This window comes from Mastomys coucha, unplaced genomic scaffold (assembly GCF_008632895.1).
Source record: "Mastomys coucha isolate ucsf_1 unplaced genomic scaffold, UCSF_Mcou_1 pScaffold11, whole genome shotgun sequence".
NCBI lineage: Eukaryota > Metazoa > Chordata > Mammalia > Rodentia > Muridae > Mastomys > Mastomys coucha.
Window position 1 is genome coordinate 34691599 of NW_022196893.1, and position 11621 is coordinate 34703219.

General features: G+C 46.5%; 2 protein-coding genes across 10 annotated transcripts in view; one reads left to right on the top strand and one right to left on the bottom strand.

The window, feature by feature from the left end:
• Nucleotides 1-9500, top strand: part of Hnrnpa1 (heterogeneous nuclear ribonucleoprotein A1) — a 14028-nt gene extending 4528 nt beyond the window's left edge. For 2 of the 4 annotated variants that reach the window (XR_004114602.1, XR_004114607.1), the window contains 2 exons: nucleotides 1474-1546; nucleotides 1667-1806. The gene's annotated coding sequence lies outside the window, so the exon portion shown is untranslated. Of the gene's footprint in view, nucleotides 1-912; nucleotides 918-1473; nucleotides 1547-1666; nucleotides 1807-9489 lie in introns of those variants that run through there. The other 2 variants (XR_004114601.1, XR_004114605.1) reach the window with 1 other exon arrangement.
• Nucleotides 3193-10317, bottom strand: Nfe2 (nuclear factor, erythroid 2). Of its 6 annotated transcripts, none has more exons than XM_031357372.1 (3): nucleotides 9976-10264; nucleotides 5602-5771; nucleotides 3193-4452 (listed from the first exon to the last, which is right to left on the bottom strand). In XM_031357372.1, the coding sequence occupies exons 2-3, from the start codon at nucleotides 5713-5715 to the stop codon at nucleotides 3445-3447; spliced, it is 1122 nt and encodes a 373-aa protein (XP_031213232.1). In that variant the 5' UTR covers nucleotides 5716-5771; nucleotides 9976-10264; the 3' UTR covers nucleotides 3193-3444. The 6 variants fall into 6 exon arrangements, with proteins under 6 accessions (XP_031213232.1, XP_031213259.1, XP_031213249.1 ...); XM_031357399.1 differs by having other exon boundaries at nucleotides 3194-4452; nucleotides 9987-10317; XM_031357389.1 differs by having other exon boundaries at nucleotides 3194-4452; nucleotides 9939-10317.
• Between the last annotated feature and the right edge of the window lie 1304 nt (nucleotides 10318-11621).

Consider the following 11621-nt stretch of genomic DNA (forward strand, 5'->3'; position numbering starts at 1 on the left):
AGATGGGAATGAAGCTTCTGTATCATCCATTATCATGTGTACTCAATAAACGATTTAATTCTCTTGAATGGAATGACAACTGTATGGATTTGGGACTGGCAGAGATTTGGACTTTCCCTACCCAATACCCCTGGTAAATGCTCATTGTTTGTTACCACAGTGTAAGTTCAAAGCTCTGCCAGCGTAGAAGCTAACTGCTGGTTAATGCCACCTATATAAGTCCAGAGATTAGCAGTGTGTTGGGGCATCTTATAAAACTGATAATTAGTAAGAACTCTGCCCTAATCCATAGGCTGTAGTGAAGGAAAACTGCGGTTTAACTGGGTTGTGGGTGAGTGTGCCTTGGGTTTTGTTTTTTTTTTTTTTTTTTTTTTTTTTTTAGGTGATTCTGGTTCACTGAAATTTTAAATTACAAATATAATTAACCATGTGTGATTTTGTATTTAACGGCAGTTTTCCTTAACACTACTGTCCTTGAGTGTTAATTGTATAGAAAATGAGTTCAAAACAATTACTATCCAATAATTGTTACTTGTGCATAAGGTTCTTTTGAGTTTACCATTTGGTGCCCCTTTTAAGTGCCATTGTACTGGGTAGGATAGACAAATGTTTACTGCAGGTCTATGTATTCCAACTCATGGGTGTATATATATATATATATTGCTTGGAAGTTTTGGGGAGGGGGGAGGGGGAAGTGGGAGGTGGGGTGGGGGAAGCATGGATGGTAGTTCCGTGATACTGGCTGAGTTTGCAATAGCAGGTGGAACCTTAACTATTGAGGGAGTTTGCAGATACCTCAGGAATCGGGACAATGCCTTTAAAGATCCAGGAGATGTTCAGCTACTAGGAACTGCTAGCAAGTATAGCGCGAATGGCTTCCAGCTCAGAATCTCTACAGCTGAGAGTAGACACTTGTGGTATGTGGAGTACAGATAAGCCAGGGGCAGGCCACGGCACCTCCATGAAAGCTAGGAGGGAGTGAAGTTTGAGTGACCATCGCAAGGAAGGAGGCAGACGAGAGTAAGGCACACCTGACTCTTAGGACTAGCAGGCAGAGCCAGAAGGAAAGGTTTATTGCTATGCTGCTAGGTAAGAACAGATTTTACTTACATCCATATAGTTGTAAAGTCCAATTTTCTGTTGGATTTCTCTTAATTATATTGAGCCAAAACTAGTCCAGTTAAGCTGCACTTGGTTTTTCTGGAAATGAATTGTTTTAATTTAATTAATACCCTATTAATCCTAATTAAAGGAAGTGGATATATTTCTATTTGTGACTACGTTTTGGCCCTTTAATTTTTATTTAACCTTCCTTTGACCCATTTTCTTAAAGCAATGGCTCAAAGTAATATTAGATGTTTCCCCAACATGGTGGGAGGATGGGTGGGTTGCTAATGGGAGGGGGTGGGACTAGTTTAATGATGGGAATTGACCTCACAAAAGGTTAGTTCTAAATGTTGTTTGCTTTTCTAGGAAGGACTCTGCTATGAGGCTTAACTGCTGTCATAAAATTTGTTTTAAAAATTCTGCAGTTGTTGGCTAAAAGGTAAGTTCTTATGACTACTGGTAAGCTGTACATACAAATCAGGAGATGTTGCCAGGAGTTTAGATGGAGTCCACCACTGTCTGTATAAAGCTGCATAACTATTTTTCTTCTCCTTTACAGGAACATCCTTAAGAGAACAGCCTTTATTCTGGGCCACTGTACTTCACTCACTGCCATGCAGTTGGGTTTTAGCTGTACTGCTAAAAATCATTCAATTTTGTGAATGACTTAAATTTTTTAAAATAAACTTTTTAATTAACTTTTGTTTTCTTGTCTTTATTTGTAGCATTTATAGCAGCATTGAGTTAGGGGCTGGATTCTGTACATCTTACACCTGGAGAATTTGACCTTTGGCTTGTTCTTTACTGTGCCCCCATCTTAAAAAGAAAAATTGAAAGCCTAAACAATATTAAGGCCCAAGTGATGAAGGACAGATCTTTGCTTTCACAGTTTAACCTGCCTGTCCCATCTTAGCTGGAATTGAAGGTGTTCACCTCTCAGCTTTTTTTGAAATAGGGTCTTACTATGTAGTCTTAGCTGGCCTAGAATCTCCCTGCCTATAGCTCCAGAGCACTGGGACTGGAGGCTTAACACAACTGATAAAGGAAAGATAAGGTAGATTTTGAGCTGGGTGTGCCACAGCATTCCAATATAGGACTTCAAAAGCTGTCTCTCAGACCCAGAGTGAAAAGCAGGAGAAAACTAAATATCAGGTGTTCATGTATGCCCCAGAGACCTTCCATAAAGGATACAGCCAACTTTAGCAGCTCTTGGCATTTATGAATTGGGGGGTTGAGAACAAGGATAGTTCCTCAAAGCTCCTGACTATGGAATCAACTGTGAAGGCAGGTAGAGTTTAGGATTTCCTTTCCTCCAGTAAGTAGTGATTTCTGAGACAGGAAGATTGAAAGATCAGAGTCATTCCCACTATACAAGTATATGGCCTGCTTGAGTATTCTAGCACCCATTTAACTTCAAGGAGAGACACCTGATCTCCAGGCTCCTGCATGAATATAGTACATTCAGTCACTCAAAATTAATATGAAGAGAAAGGTTGGAATGTAGTGGCACATACCTTATCCCAGCTTTTATGAGTTGGAGACTAGTGATAGCATCCCTCCAACCCCAAGATTGGATGAGAGAGCAGTTGTAGTAACCAGGAAGGACTGGTTTGTAGTTTCTACCAATTGCTGAGCTTTCTTGAGGCTCTAGGTGCAATGCATAGCTGATTATGGAGCATTACTAAGATGTGGAGGTGAAATGCTTTCAAATTTAGTGCCTATTCAAACTCATTCCAGTCAACAGTCCCTTGGGCTTCAAAAGATGTCAGGATTCTCAGACCCCGAGTGAGAAGCAGGAGAAAACTAAGTATCAGGTGTTCATGAATGTTCCAGAGACCTTCCTGTATAAAGGATACAGCCAACTTTGGCAGCTCTTGGCATTTATAAAGTGAGGACCAAGGATAGGAGTTCCTCAAAGCACCTGGGCTCTTAACTCTGGACTTGACTGCAAAGGCAGGTAGATTATTGCATTGCTCATGTCCAAATTTTATGTGTGCTTTAAATGAGTAGGATTTCCTTTCCTCCAATAAATAGTGGTTTCTGATACATTTTGGCTTTCTGACCCTCAAAGAAGACACAATGGAAAGCTATTTCCACACAGCTCTTTATGGACCAAAGCTTGGACAAGAAAGAGGTGGAGGTGGGGACCCTAGAGGCAACACCTGGCCTCCAGGCAACACCTGGCCAAATACACCTTGGAACTTCCAAATGCTAAGGTTGCATCTGCCCTCTTTTGGTCTGGAAAACTCAGAGCCTTGCTCTGGGATTGGGAAGTACCTTTATCAGAAGGGAGTAAGGGGAGTCCCTAGCACCAGTGTCTACCCCCTCTAGGCCAGCTCAATCTGTGGCCTCCATTTTGGTCCCACGGGGTACCAGAAAGATGGCCCCATCAGCAGCCTGTTGCAGTACATATTCCTCCGGTGAGTAACTGTTGCCAGATTCATCTCGAAGATGCTGGAAAATATCATGGTACAGCTCTGCCAGCTGTTGGCGCATGACCTCCAGAGTGCGGTCAGCCTCCCCTCTGGCTCTGAGAAGCCGCTCCCTTTCACTGCCCAGCCGCTCCAGCTCCCGCTCCAACTGCACAATGGTTTCCAGTTTTCTCTTGCGACAGTTCTGGGCTGCCACCTTGTTCTTGCCCCGTCGACGGATGTCCCGAACTAGAGCCAGCTGGCTCTCTGTTAATGGATACTGTGCCAACAACTCATTAAAGTCATCTACCGGCAAGTTAACTATCTTGTCCGTAGGGAAAGGAATCTTCATGGCCAGGGCTCGCCGCTCATCCCGACTCCCTGCCTCCCCACGGACAGTAGGCTTAGCCCGCACTGGACCGGAAGATGACTCTAAGGCCAAGGGTGTCTCAGTGGGTGGAAGAGTATAGTTGGGGTGGGCCAAAGAATTGGGCATAAGTGAGTAAGGGTACTCCATCGGGTACATGTCCACATACTCGCTCCTCCGCCTGCCAGCCTCTGCACCCTCTAGCTCAAGAGATTCTGCATCACTGTAGTTGAGAGATAATCCTGAGTCAGATTCTGGATCTTCTTGGGGCTTGGGTTGCCCCACTGGCAGCCCAATGTCCAGGAGAGCTAAGGGGTCTGGGAGAGGCTCATTGAGCAGGCCTGAAAGGGTAAGTGGCTTTGACACTGGTATAGCTATGTTGCCATAGGAGTAAGGGAGGTCTGGGACATGGGGAGTGGATGCTGGGAGCTCATAAGAGGGTGGGGGAAGAGAGAAGCCTGCATCTGGATGAATAGAACAGGGGCAGTATGTTGGAGGTGGCAGTGGCCCAGGGTATGGGGTGGGTGCTTGGGGCTCAAAAGATGGCTCACTTGAAACATTTAGACCCTGCAAAGAAAAACAACAACAAAAAAAGAGGATTAGAAGGTAGACTGTGCTGGGCAGTGGTGGTAAACACCTTTAATCCTAGCATTCAAGAGACAAAGCCAATCTCTGAGTTCTAGGCTAGCCTGCACTATAAAGTAAATTCCAGGACTACATATAGAGAAACTCTATCTGGGAAAAAGAAAGAAGCTGGGCACAGCGGCACACACCTTTAATCTCAGTACTCTGGATGCAGGGGCAGCCAGATCTCTGAGTTCAAAGCCAGTCTTGGTCTACAGAGTTCCAGGACAGCCAGGAGTACTCAAAGAAATAAAAAATCCTGTATCAAAAAGGGGGAGGGGGGAGGAAGGCTGTTTAAGCAGGAATAAAAGTCACTGTGTTGAAACCTCAGAGAAGACAACCTCACATTGAGTTGGTTACAGAGCCTCCTTATCAGGAGAAGCTCTTACTAGGCCAAATGGCTCCTGATCCTTTATTTTCTTCAGGAAGACAAGGTCATTATTATCCAAGATGGACTCTCAGAACTCTTTTCTGCTGTGGCTATCTAGGGTCAAAGGGTCAAGTTCAGGGCTTTGCCATCCCCTGGGTGCCCAGCAGAGGGAGCCAGTGTGTGGGAGGAGGGTCTAAGGGCAGATCCTGAGGACACCAGGCCTGAGGTGGAGGCAGGCACAGAGCCCAGGCTGAGGGTTAACCCTCTGTCCAGACCCAGGTGCAGTGAGGAGGAGAACACATATTACAAACAAGGCCCCCAACTTACGTAGGGGAGCTGTCCTGCTCAAGCCTAGCTGAGGACAAAGGCACCATTGTTAGACCAACAGACACCCCTTTGTCCTACCTTCAGGAGGAGAGGACCCCAGCACAATCTATCTCCTCTTTCTGAGGCCCTTTAACTAAGGCTTTGCTACCTGGAGGAAAGGAGTTTGTTGCTAAGGGTGAGGGGTGGTAATGAAGGAAAATGGGCAGAGCTGGAAGAGAATCAGATCAGATGAGAAGATAAAAGAGGAATAGAGCAGAGGATGGTAGAGAGAGATGTAAGCAGAGCAGCTGGACAGAAGCCTACAACCCCAGCCAGAGTCTTCCCTTCCCCTTGGTGTTCCTCATTTCCCCCCTACTCTCTGCTTCTGGCCAGGCACGAGCCCACCCCCTACTCACCTGCAGCTCAGTAATGGACATGATCTCTTGCCAAGTCAGTTCCATCTCTCCAAGCTCCCCAATAGGCAGCTGTGATAACCTGTTCCTGTTCTGCTGAGGAGGACACGGGGGCATCCTACTGTGCCAGCTGATAGCCCCAGGTCTCCCCAAGCACAAAGGGTTCCCAAAACCTGTGTTGAAGAAAGAAAGGTATTAGAGTTGCTCCTACCAGGTCAAAGGTTTGTCCTGTCCTCGTGCAGAATTCCAAGAAGAAAAGAGCATTGTCAGTGGCTCACTGGTGTCATCAACCACCCTATGAACTGTAATGTTCTTTTCTTCAGTGGAGTACTCTCTACTTCACCTACTCTGGCCATAGTCAGTCCTCTGGACACAGAGTAGGCATCTTTACTTTTTCTCGGCAAGATGCCTTCTCTTACTCCCTAAAAATGGCATTCCTGTCCAGAGACAAAATCCAGCCTTCTGAGGTTTAAGAATTGAAGTTTCATTTTCCATTCTGGGAGAAGACATCAAGAGTTGCCCTTGCCTTCTTCTTGGGTCCTCAGTTTAGGGTCTAAGCCTTTTGTTGTTGTTTTCTGAAACAAGGTCTCACTATGTATCCCTGGCTGTCCTAGAACTTGCTATGTAGACCAGGCTGGTTTCTAGCTCACAGAGATCTGACTGCCTTTGCCTCCCAAGTGCTGGAAGTAAAGGCATGTGCCACCACACCTAATATTTCAGCCCTTTCTTCCCAAGAACTGAGTGCTAGGAGATCCTCAAGGAGTGTGTTGTGGGAAGTGTTATGCAGACAGTCCCTCCCCTTCTCTGAGATAGGGCTCAAGCCTGCTGATGATAGCAGCCCTTCCCTCTCCTCCCATCCTTACTTTAGGCTCCCCTGCCTGGGCCAGATAAGGGGTTTATCAGCTGCAGGCAGCAGAGGCAGAGGAGGAATAGGCTCCAGGAGACACTGGACCTTTACCCTTTATCCCAACAAGGTCATTTGGTCATGTCCCACCCTAAATAACCAAGGCTCCTTTCTCTTCCAAGGTCAACACACAACAAAGATTTAGCAAGCACTTGTCAAGACTTGTGCTGGCATTTTAAAGACATAGCTTATCAGGCTGGGCTTCACAAAGACCCGGTAAGGGGGTAGGAGGCAAACACTGAAGCCCAAGCTGATAGAAGGCAAGTTGGAACCTGATCACATCCTTTGCCACTTTCTAGGCTCCTTTGGTTTCCAAGGTGCTGACTATCTACAACCCATGCCACTATAGGCAATCTACCTCAGCAAGTTCCTATCGTGGCTCAGACCCTTTTCTCTTCTGGGCTCTCACGTGCTGCTTATCCTTTTGTCCCCCTTTGTATCTGGGTTCTAGCTTTCAGCTCTGCTGCAAAGCAGCAGTGAGGTGTTGGATAAGACACCTCACTGCTCCTGGTTAGTTCTCCCAATAGTAAATCTAGAGGGTTAGACTACCCAACCTGAACTGGGGGAATCCCTTACTGCTTGGACATTTACAAACTCTTACCATGGTTTTCATCATCTCCTCTTGTTCCATCTCTCTCCTCATCCTGCCTCCATATTCCCTGATACCATCTCTATCTGAATCTGTTTTCTTTGTGTCCAAATAGACTCCAAGTAGACTTGTCAAGGTTCTCCTGACCTCTCAGGGACAGACACAATACAGCATGTCCATACATTCACATCAACACTACACATCATATAAATAAAGTAAACACCTTACAAAAGATCAGAGGATGGGGCTGGATGGCCTCAAACTGTATGACTTTATATCACCCATCACAAGGATAGCCCCTCATGCTATTTACTCATTATGGAGTCCCCTCTTGGACCTACCACAAAATTTAGAGCCACTACCAAGTGTCCTTTTAACAACTGATCTGGTTCGAGGCCAGCCTGGTCTACAGAGCGAGTTCCTGGACAGCCAGGACCACACAGAGAAACCCTGTCTTGAAAAAACAAAAAAACAAACAAACAAAAACCAACTGAAATGCTTGAGGCCTTGCCTCCACCCTCTTGCTATAATGCCATCCCCAGAAATGGGAGTTGATACAGGCACAGGCCTTTGACCAACGGGTAGAATGGGTGGGGTGTTTATGTCTGTCCAGGATGACATTTCAACACCGGAACTCCACCCTCCCCACCCAGGTTCTGGCGGAAATTGCCCAAAGGCATAGTGAATGAAGAAGGAGTTTGGGGTAGGCAGGGACTATACTGTTGCCTCAAAGTTCTTCACCGGCTCGACTTCTCTTTGTCTCACCTGTCTTCCTGAGTCTGAATCCGAGGTACTATACAAAGATCTTGCCCTAGAAGGTAAGGCTTTCTAGCCTTCAGGATGTGTGACCTTGGACAAATTGCATCACAGTTTCCAGATAAATGGAGACTGGAGTAGAGAATCTCACTACAGTAGAAGGAACAAGTTGCATCTTGCCAGAAAGCCACATTTACCTGGGTTGTATGGAAAACATTCCTGAAGGTCTTGGGTCTACTGAACTGAAATCATGTGCAGGAACCTAAGAACAACAATGCCCTAGACATAGAGGAGAGGCCAGTCTTGCCTCAAGAAACACACATCTAGATGAATTCTCAGGAAAGAACATAGAGCTAGAAAGGGGATTAACAAATGGTCTATACTCTTCATCTAGCTGCAAACCCAGGCGAAAATAGACTCCATGTGGTACCTAGCTATCAGATCTTTCCTATGAAGACCTGAAGGTGAGTCTCCTTCTTCCTGGGATTTGAGAGAGAGAGAGAGAGAGAGAGAGAGAGAGAGAGAGAGAGAGAGAGAGCGAGAGAGAGAGAGAGAAAGAGAGAAGGAAACCAGAAAATATCATGGTACAGTTACTCACCAGAGCCTGCCTTTCAGAGGACCAGCAAGCTTCCAGCCAGTAGGACAGACAGATAGAATACCAGAGAGAGTAGTGAAAAGAGACAGGGAATGTGAACTAGATTTCCAGGGGCTCTTTAGCAAATGCTGCTCTTGTTTTACAGTTTAGCCTTCCTCTTCAGGTCACACAACCACCGAATCTACTAGGGTGGTTATTCTCTTTGGTCCTCCACACTGTAGATCTGGTAGAACTTGAACCAACTACAGAAACTTTCATTCTTCCTTTTCACCCTGGTGGTCCTACCCACTCTCCCCTCTTTACTTCCCTACTCTCCTCCTTCCCTCCTTCCAGACAACCCAGAGCCTTGAATATGCCATGCCAACACTCTACCACCAAGAATCCTTAGAATCTCCCAAAAGTCTTCTCATGACCCCAAAGACTTCACAAGTTAGGAAACTTTCTAGGGATACAGGATCACTTGGAGAGGTAGGAGAAGAAGACATTCTAGCTTGCACTGCTAGCCCAAGACTTTGAACTTCTTTGACAGGGAGCTTGCCTCAGGGTATTATTATGTATTGAAGCTTATTAGGTTACCCCACCTCTCTTGGTGTCAACACAGACAAAAGAAGGATTGGAGAGATATGAGTAAAACTTGGTGTGTAAATTAGCAGGTAAGCAACCTTGTTACAAAGATTAGGGAGAATTTCTCCAAAGGGAGGGGCACACAGGCAAAATAGAGAAGCCAATAGAATGAAGAGGGAAGATTTGAGCCACGAAGGCTTAGTCCCCTTGGAGCATATATGACTTAACATTGATGCTTGGGAACAAGGAAAAGGGAATGAATTTCTGCTCTCCTGTGACTTTATCCCTAGTACTATAGCTCATTACAAGCAATAAGTAGAGGCTGCAGTCCACAGATCTGGTGGCTCTCCTTTTCTCCCACAGCATCTCAACCTCCTGCTACTAGCAGCCAAGAATTTCCATAGAAGCATCTACACTGAGATTGAACGTCCTCCTCTTTGCAGTCCAGCTTAGGACTGTAGAGGAGGAGAGGCAACCAGGGAGAACTCAGCCAACTAACCCACCTTGCTGTAACAAGGCTTTTCAGAAGTTCAGACATCACATCTACAGTCCCTTTGCTTCTCCCAAATATCGGATGGATGGAGGGGCTACAGAATACCATGGAGAATGGTACAAGGTGGCACCATATTACTGGAGCCTACTAGCTCCCCCAGTCAGCAGGCCAGTTGAAAGGTTCCTCCTGGTCACTCCCCTGCTCCTCCAGGGTGCTTTTTAGTAAAGCACTGTGTGATCCCCATCTATAACCTCCCACCCCAAGGATCCTAGAACAGCCAGGAAGTCATCTAAAAGTATCTCCAAAGTATCTCCAAGTAGTATTACTCCAATTGTATCAGTTTCCTACACCAGGGGACAGTTTAGGAAGATATCTTAGAAACATTCAGACAATAAATTAGGTATTCCTCCCGGTACCTCCTCCACCTGCCCAGCCTGACCTCCCCAGAGCCCATTGAGGCGTCCCTCCAGACTCGCCTTTCAGGCACCTGTGGCGGATTCCAAGCCCAGCGAGGAGAGAGATGAGGCTGCGGGTAGTGTCCCTGAGAGGCTGGGTCAGAGTTGACACCTCCTGTGCGCTGAGCACTGCCTCTGAGTACTACTGAGGGCCGAGCCCCGCCCCCGGGCCATGGCTGAGCCCGAGCACCGGTTGGCCCCGGTAGAAACGGGAGCACCGGCGGTCTCTCCGAAGCCCTCGGTCGGAGTTAGCAGTGCTTCCTCCAACCTTTCCCTTTCCCCGTGGCCCTCCTCTCCTCCTGCCCCTTCTGGCCAAGAGAGGAAACTTGAGCCCGGTGTGGTTTCGGCTGCACCCCGCCCCCGCCTCTCTATGGCGGCGGGGACACCCGGGGTTTACAGGCTCCCGACCCTCTCCAGCTGGTCCAGGACAGTTCATTCCCTGTTCGGGCTGACTTCACAGCCGATGGTCCACTCACAAGTGACCCCTAAACTTAAACACGGCCCGCAGCCTTCTCTTTTTTCAGGCGGTGAGCAAGGCAAAAGTCAGCAGGCAGTAAGGACCAGGTATCTGAGTCCAATTTGCTTAGGGCAACAGCCTTCACTTCACTTCACTTTACTTCCCTGGGCTCTAAGGGAGCTCTTTTGGGGATGAGAAGCTGCTAGCTGCTTAGAGTTATCTTTTTATGTGTACCCCACCCCACCCCACCTCCGCGCCCCAACCCTCGCCTCAGATGCTATAGGGCAAAGGATTCTTTTTGGACCTATTTATTTATTCTTTATTATTTATTTATTGCCAATGTGTACGGGGTGAGGGTCCTTAGGTTCCCATCTAAGGCTGTCCTGTTGGTTAATAACTAGTCTCCCTAAAAGGATCTTTCTCTCTTGCAGGCCAGGATACATATGTACATTAGATTCCTTTCCAGGTACACAACAGCTCTGTATCAGGCTACCGCACTCTCCCAGAAGTCTTCACCCTTCTGCTTTTCCTATGCTGGAGTTATAGGAGTGCTCACTATGTCTGCTTCAGTAACTTTCAGATCAAAGAAACATGGCTTTTTGCTCTAACTTTAGTTCTGATTGATACAGCCTACACTTTTTTCTCTATTGGTTTTCTCACTGATATTCAAGTTAATTTGGAAACATTGTTCAGACCAGAAGCAAGCTGGGTATTTGGCAAAAGACCTAGAACCCCTGTATTCAGGAGGTGGAGGAAAGAAAGATCAGTTCAAGGTCAGTGTTGGCTATATAGTGAGTTTGAGGCCAGCCCGAGGTGCATGGGACCCTGTCTCTAAAAAACAAAATAATAAGATAGGCAAGAAACAGGTGAGTTCTACCTCAAGGTAGAGGTGTCATTCTGCCAACCTTTGGATAGGATTGTGCTTGCTGTTAGAATAGTGGGAGTATTCTGTCCTGAAGCATGAACAACAGCTGCTGGGAACCTTTCAACTGTTCCATCACAAAAGTGTCTTCTTTGACCACTCTAGTTCTTCCTACAATCCTCCTCAACCTGGCAACATAGTCAAGCAAGTAATGACTAAGTGTATTGATACCACAAGGAACCTCCCATCAAGCTAACATCGCTGAGATTTCTCACACTCAGCCAGACCTAAGGCTTAGTACTTCCCATTCCAACCTGATCACATACCATAAACCTGTATGGTTTATGT

Coding starts and splice junctions, on each gene's coding strand:
- Nfe2 (XM_031357372.1), bottom strand. CDS start 5,715: ATGCCCCCGTGTCCTCCTCAGCAGAACAGGAACAGGTTATCACAGCTG. Junction 4,453..5,601: donor TGTCCATTACTGAGCTGCAG/GTGAGTAGGGGG, acceptor TTTTCTTTGCAG/GGTCTAAATGTTTCAAGTGA.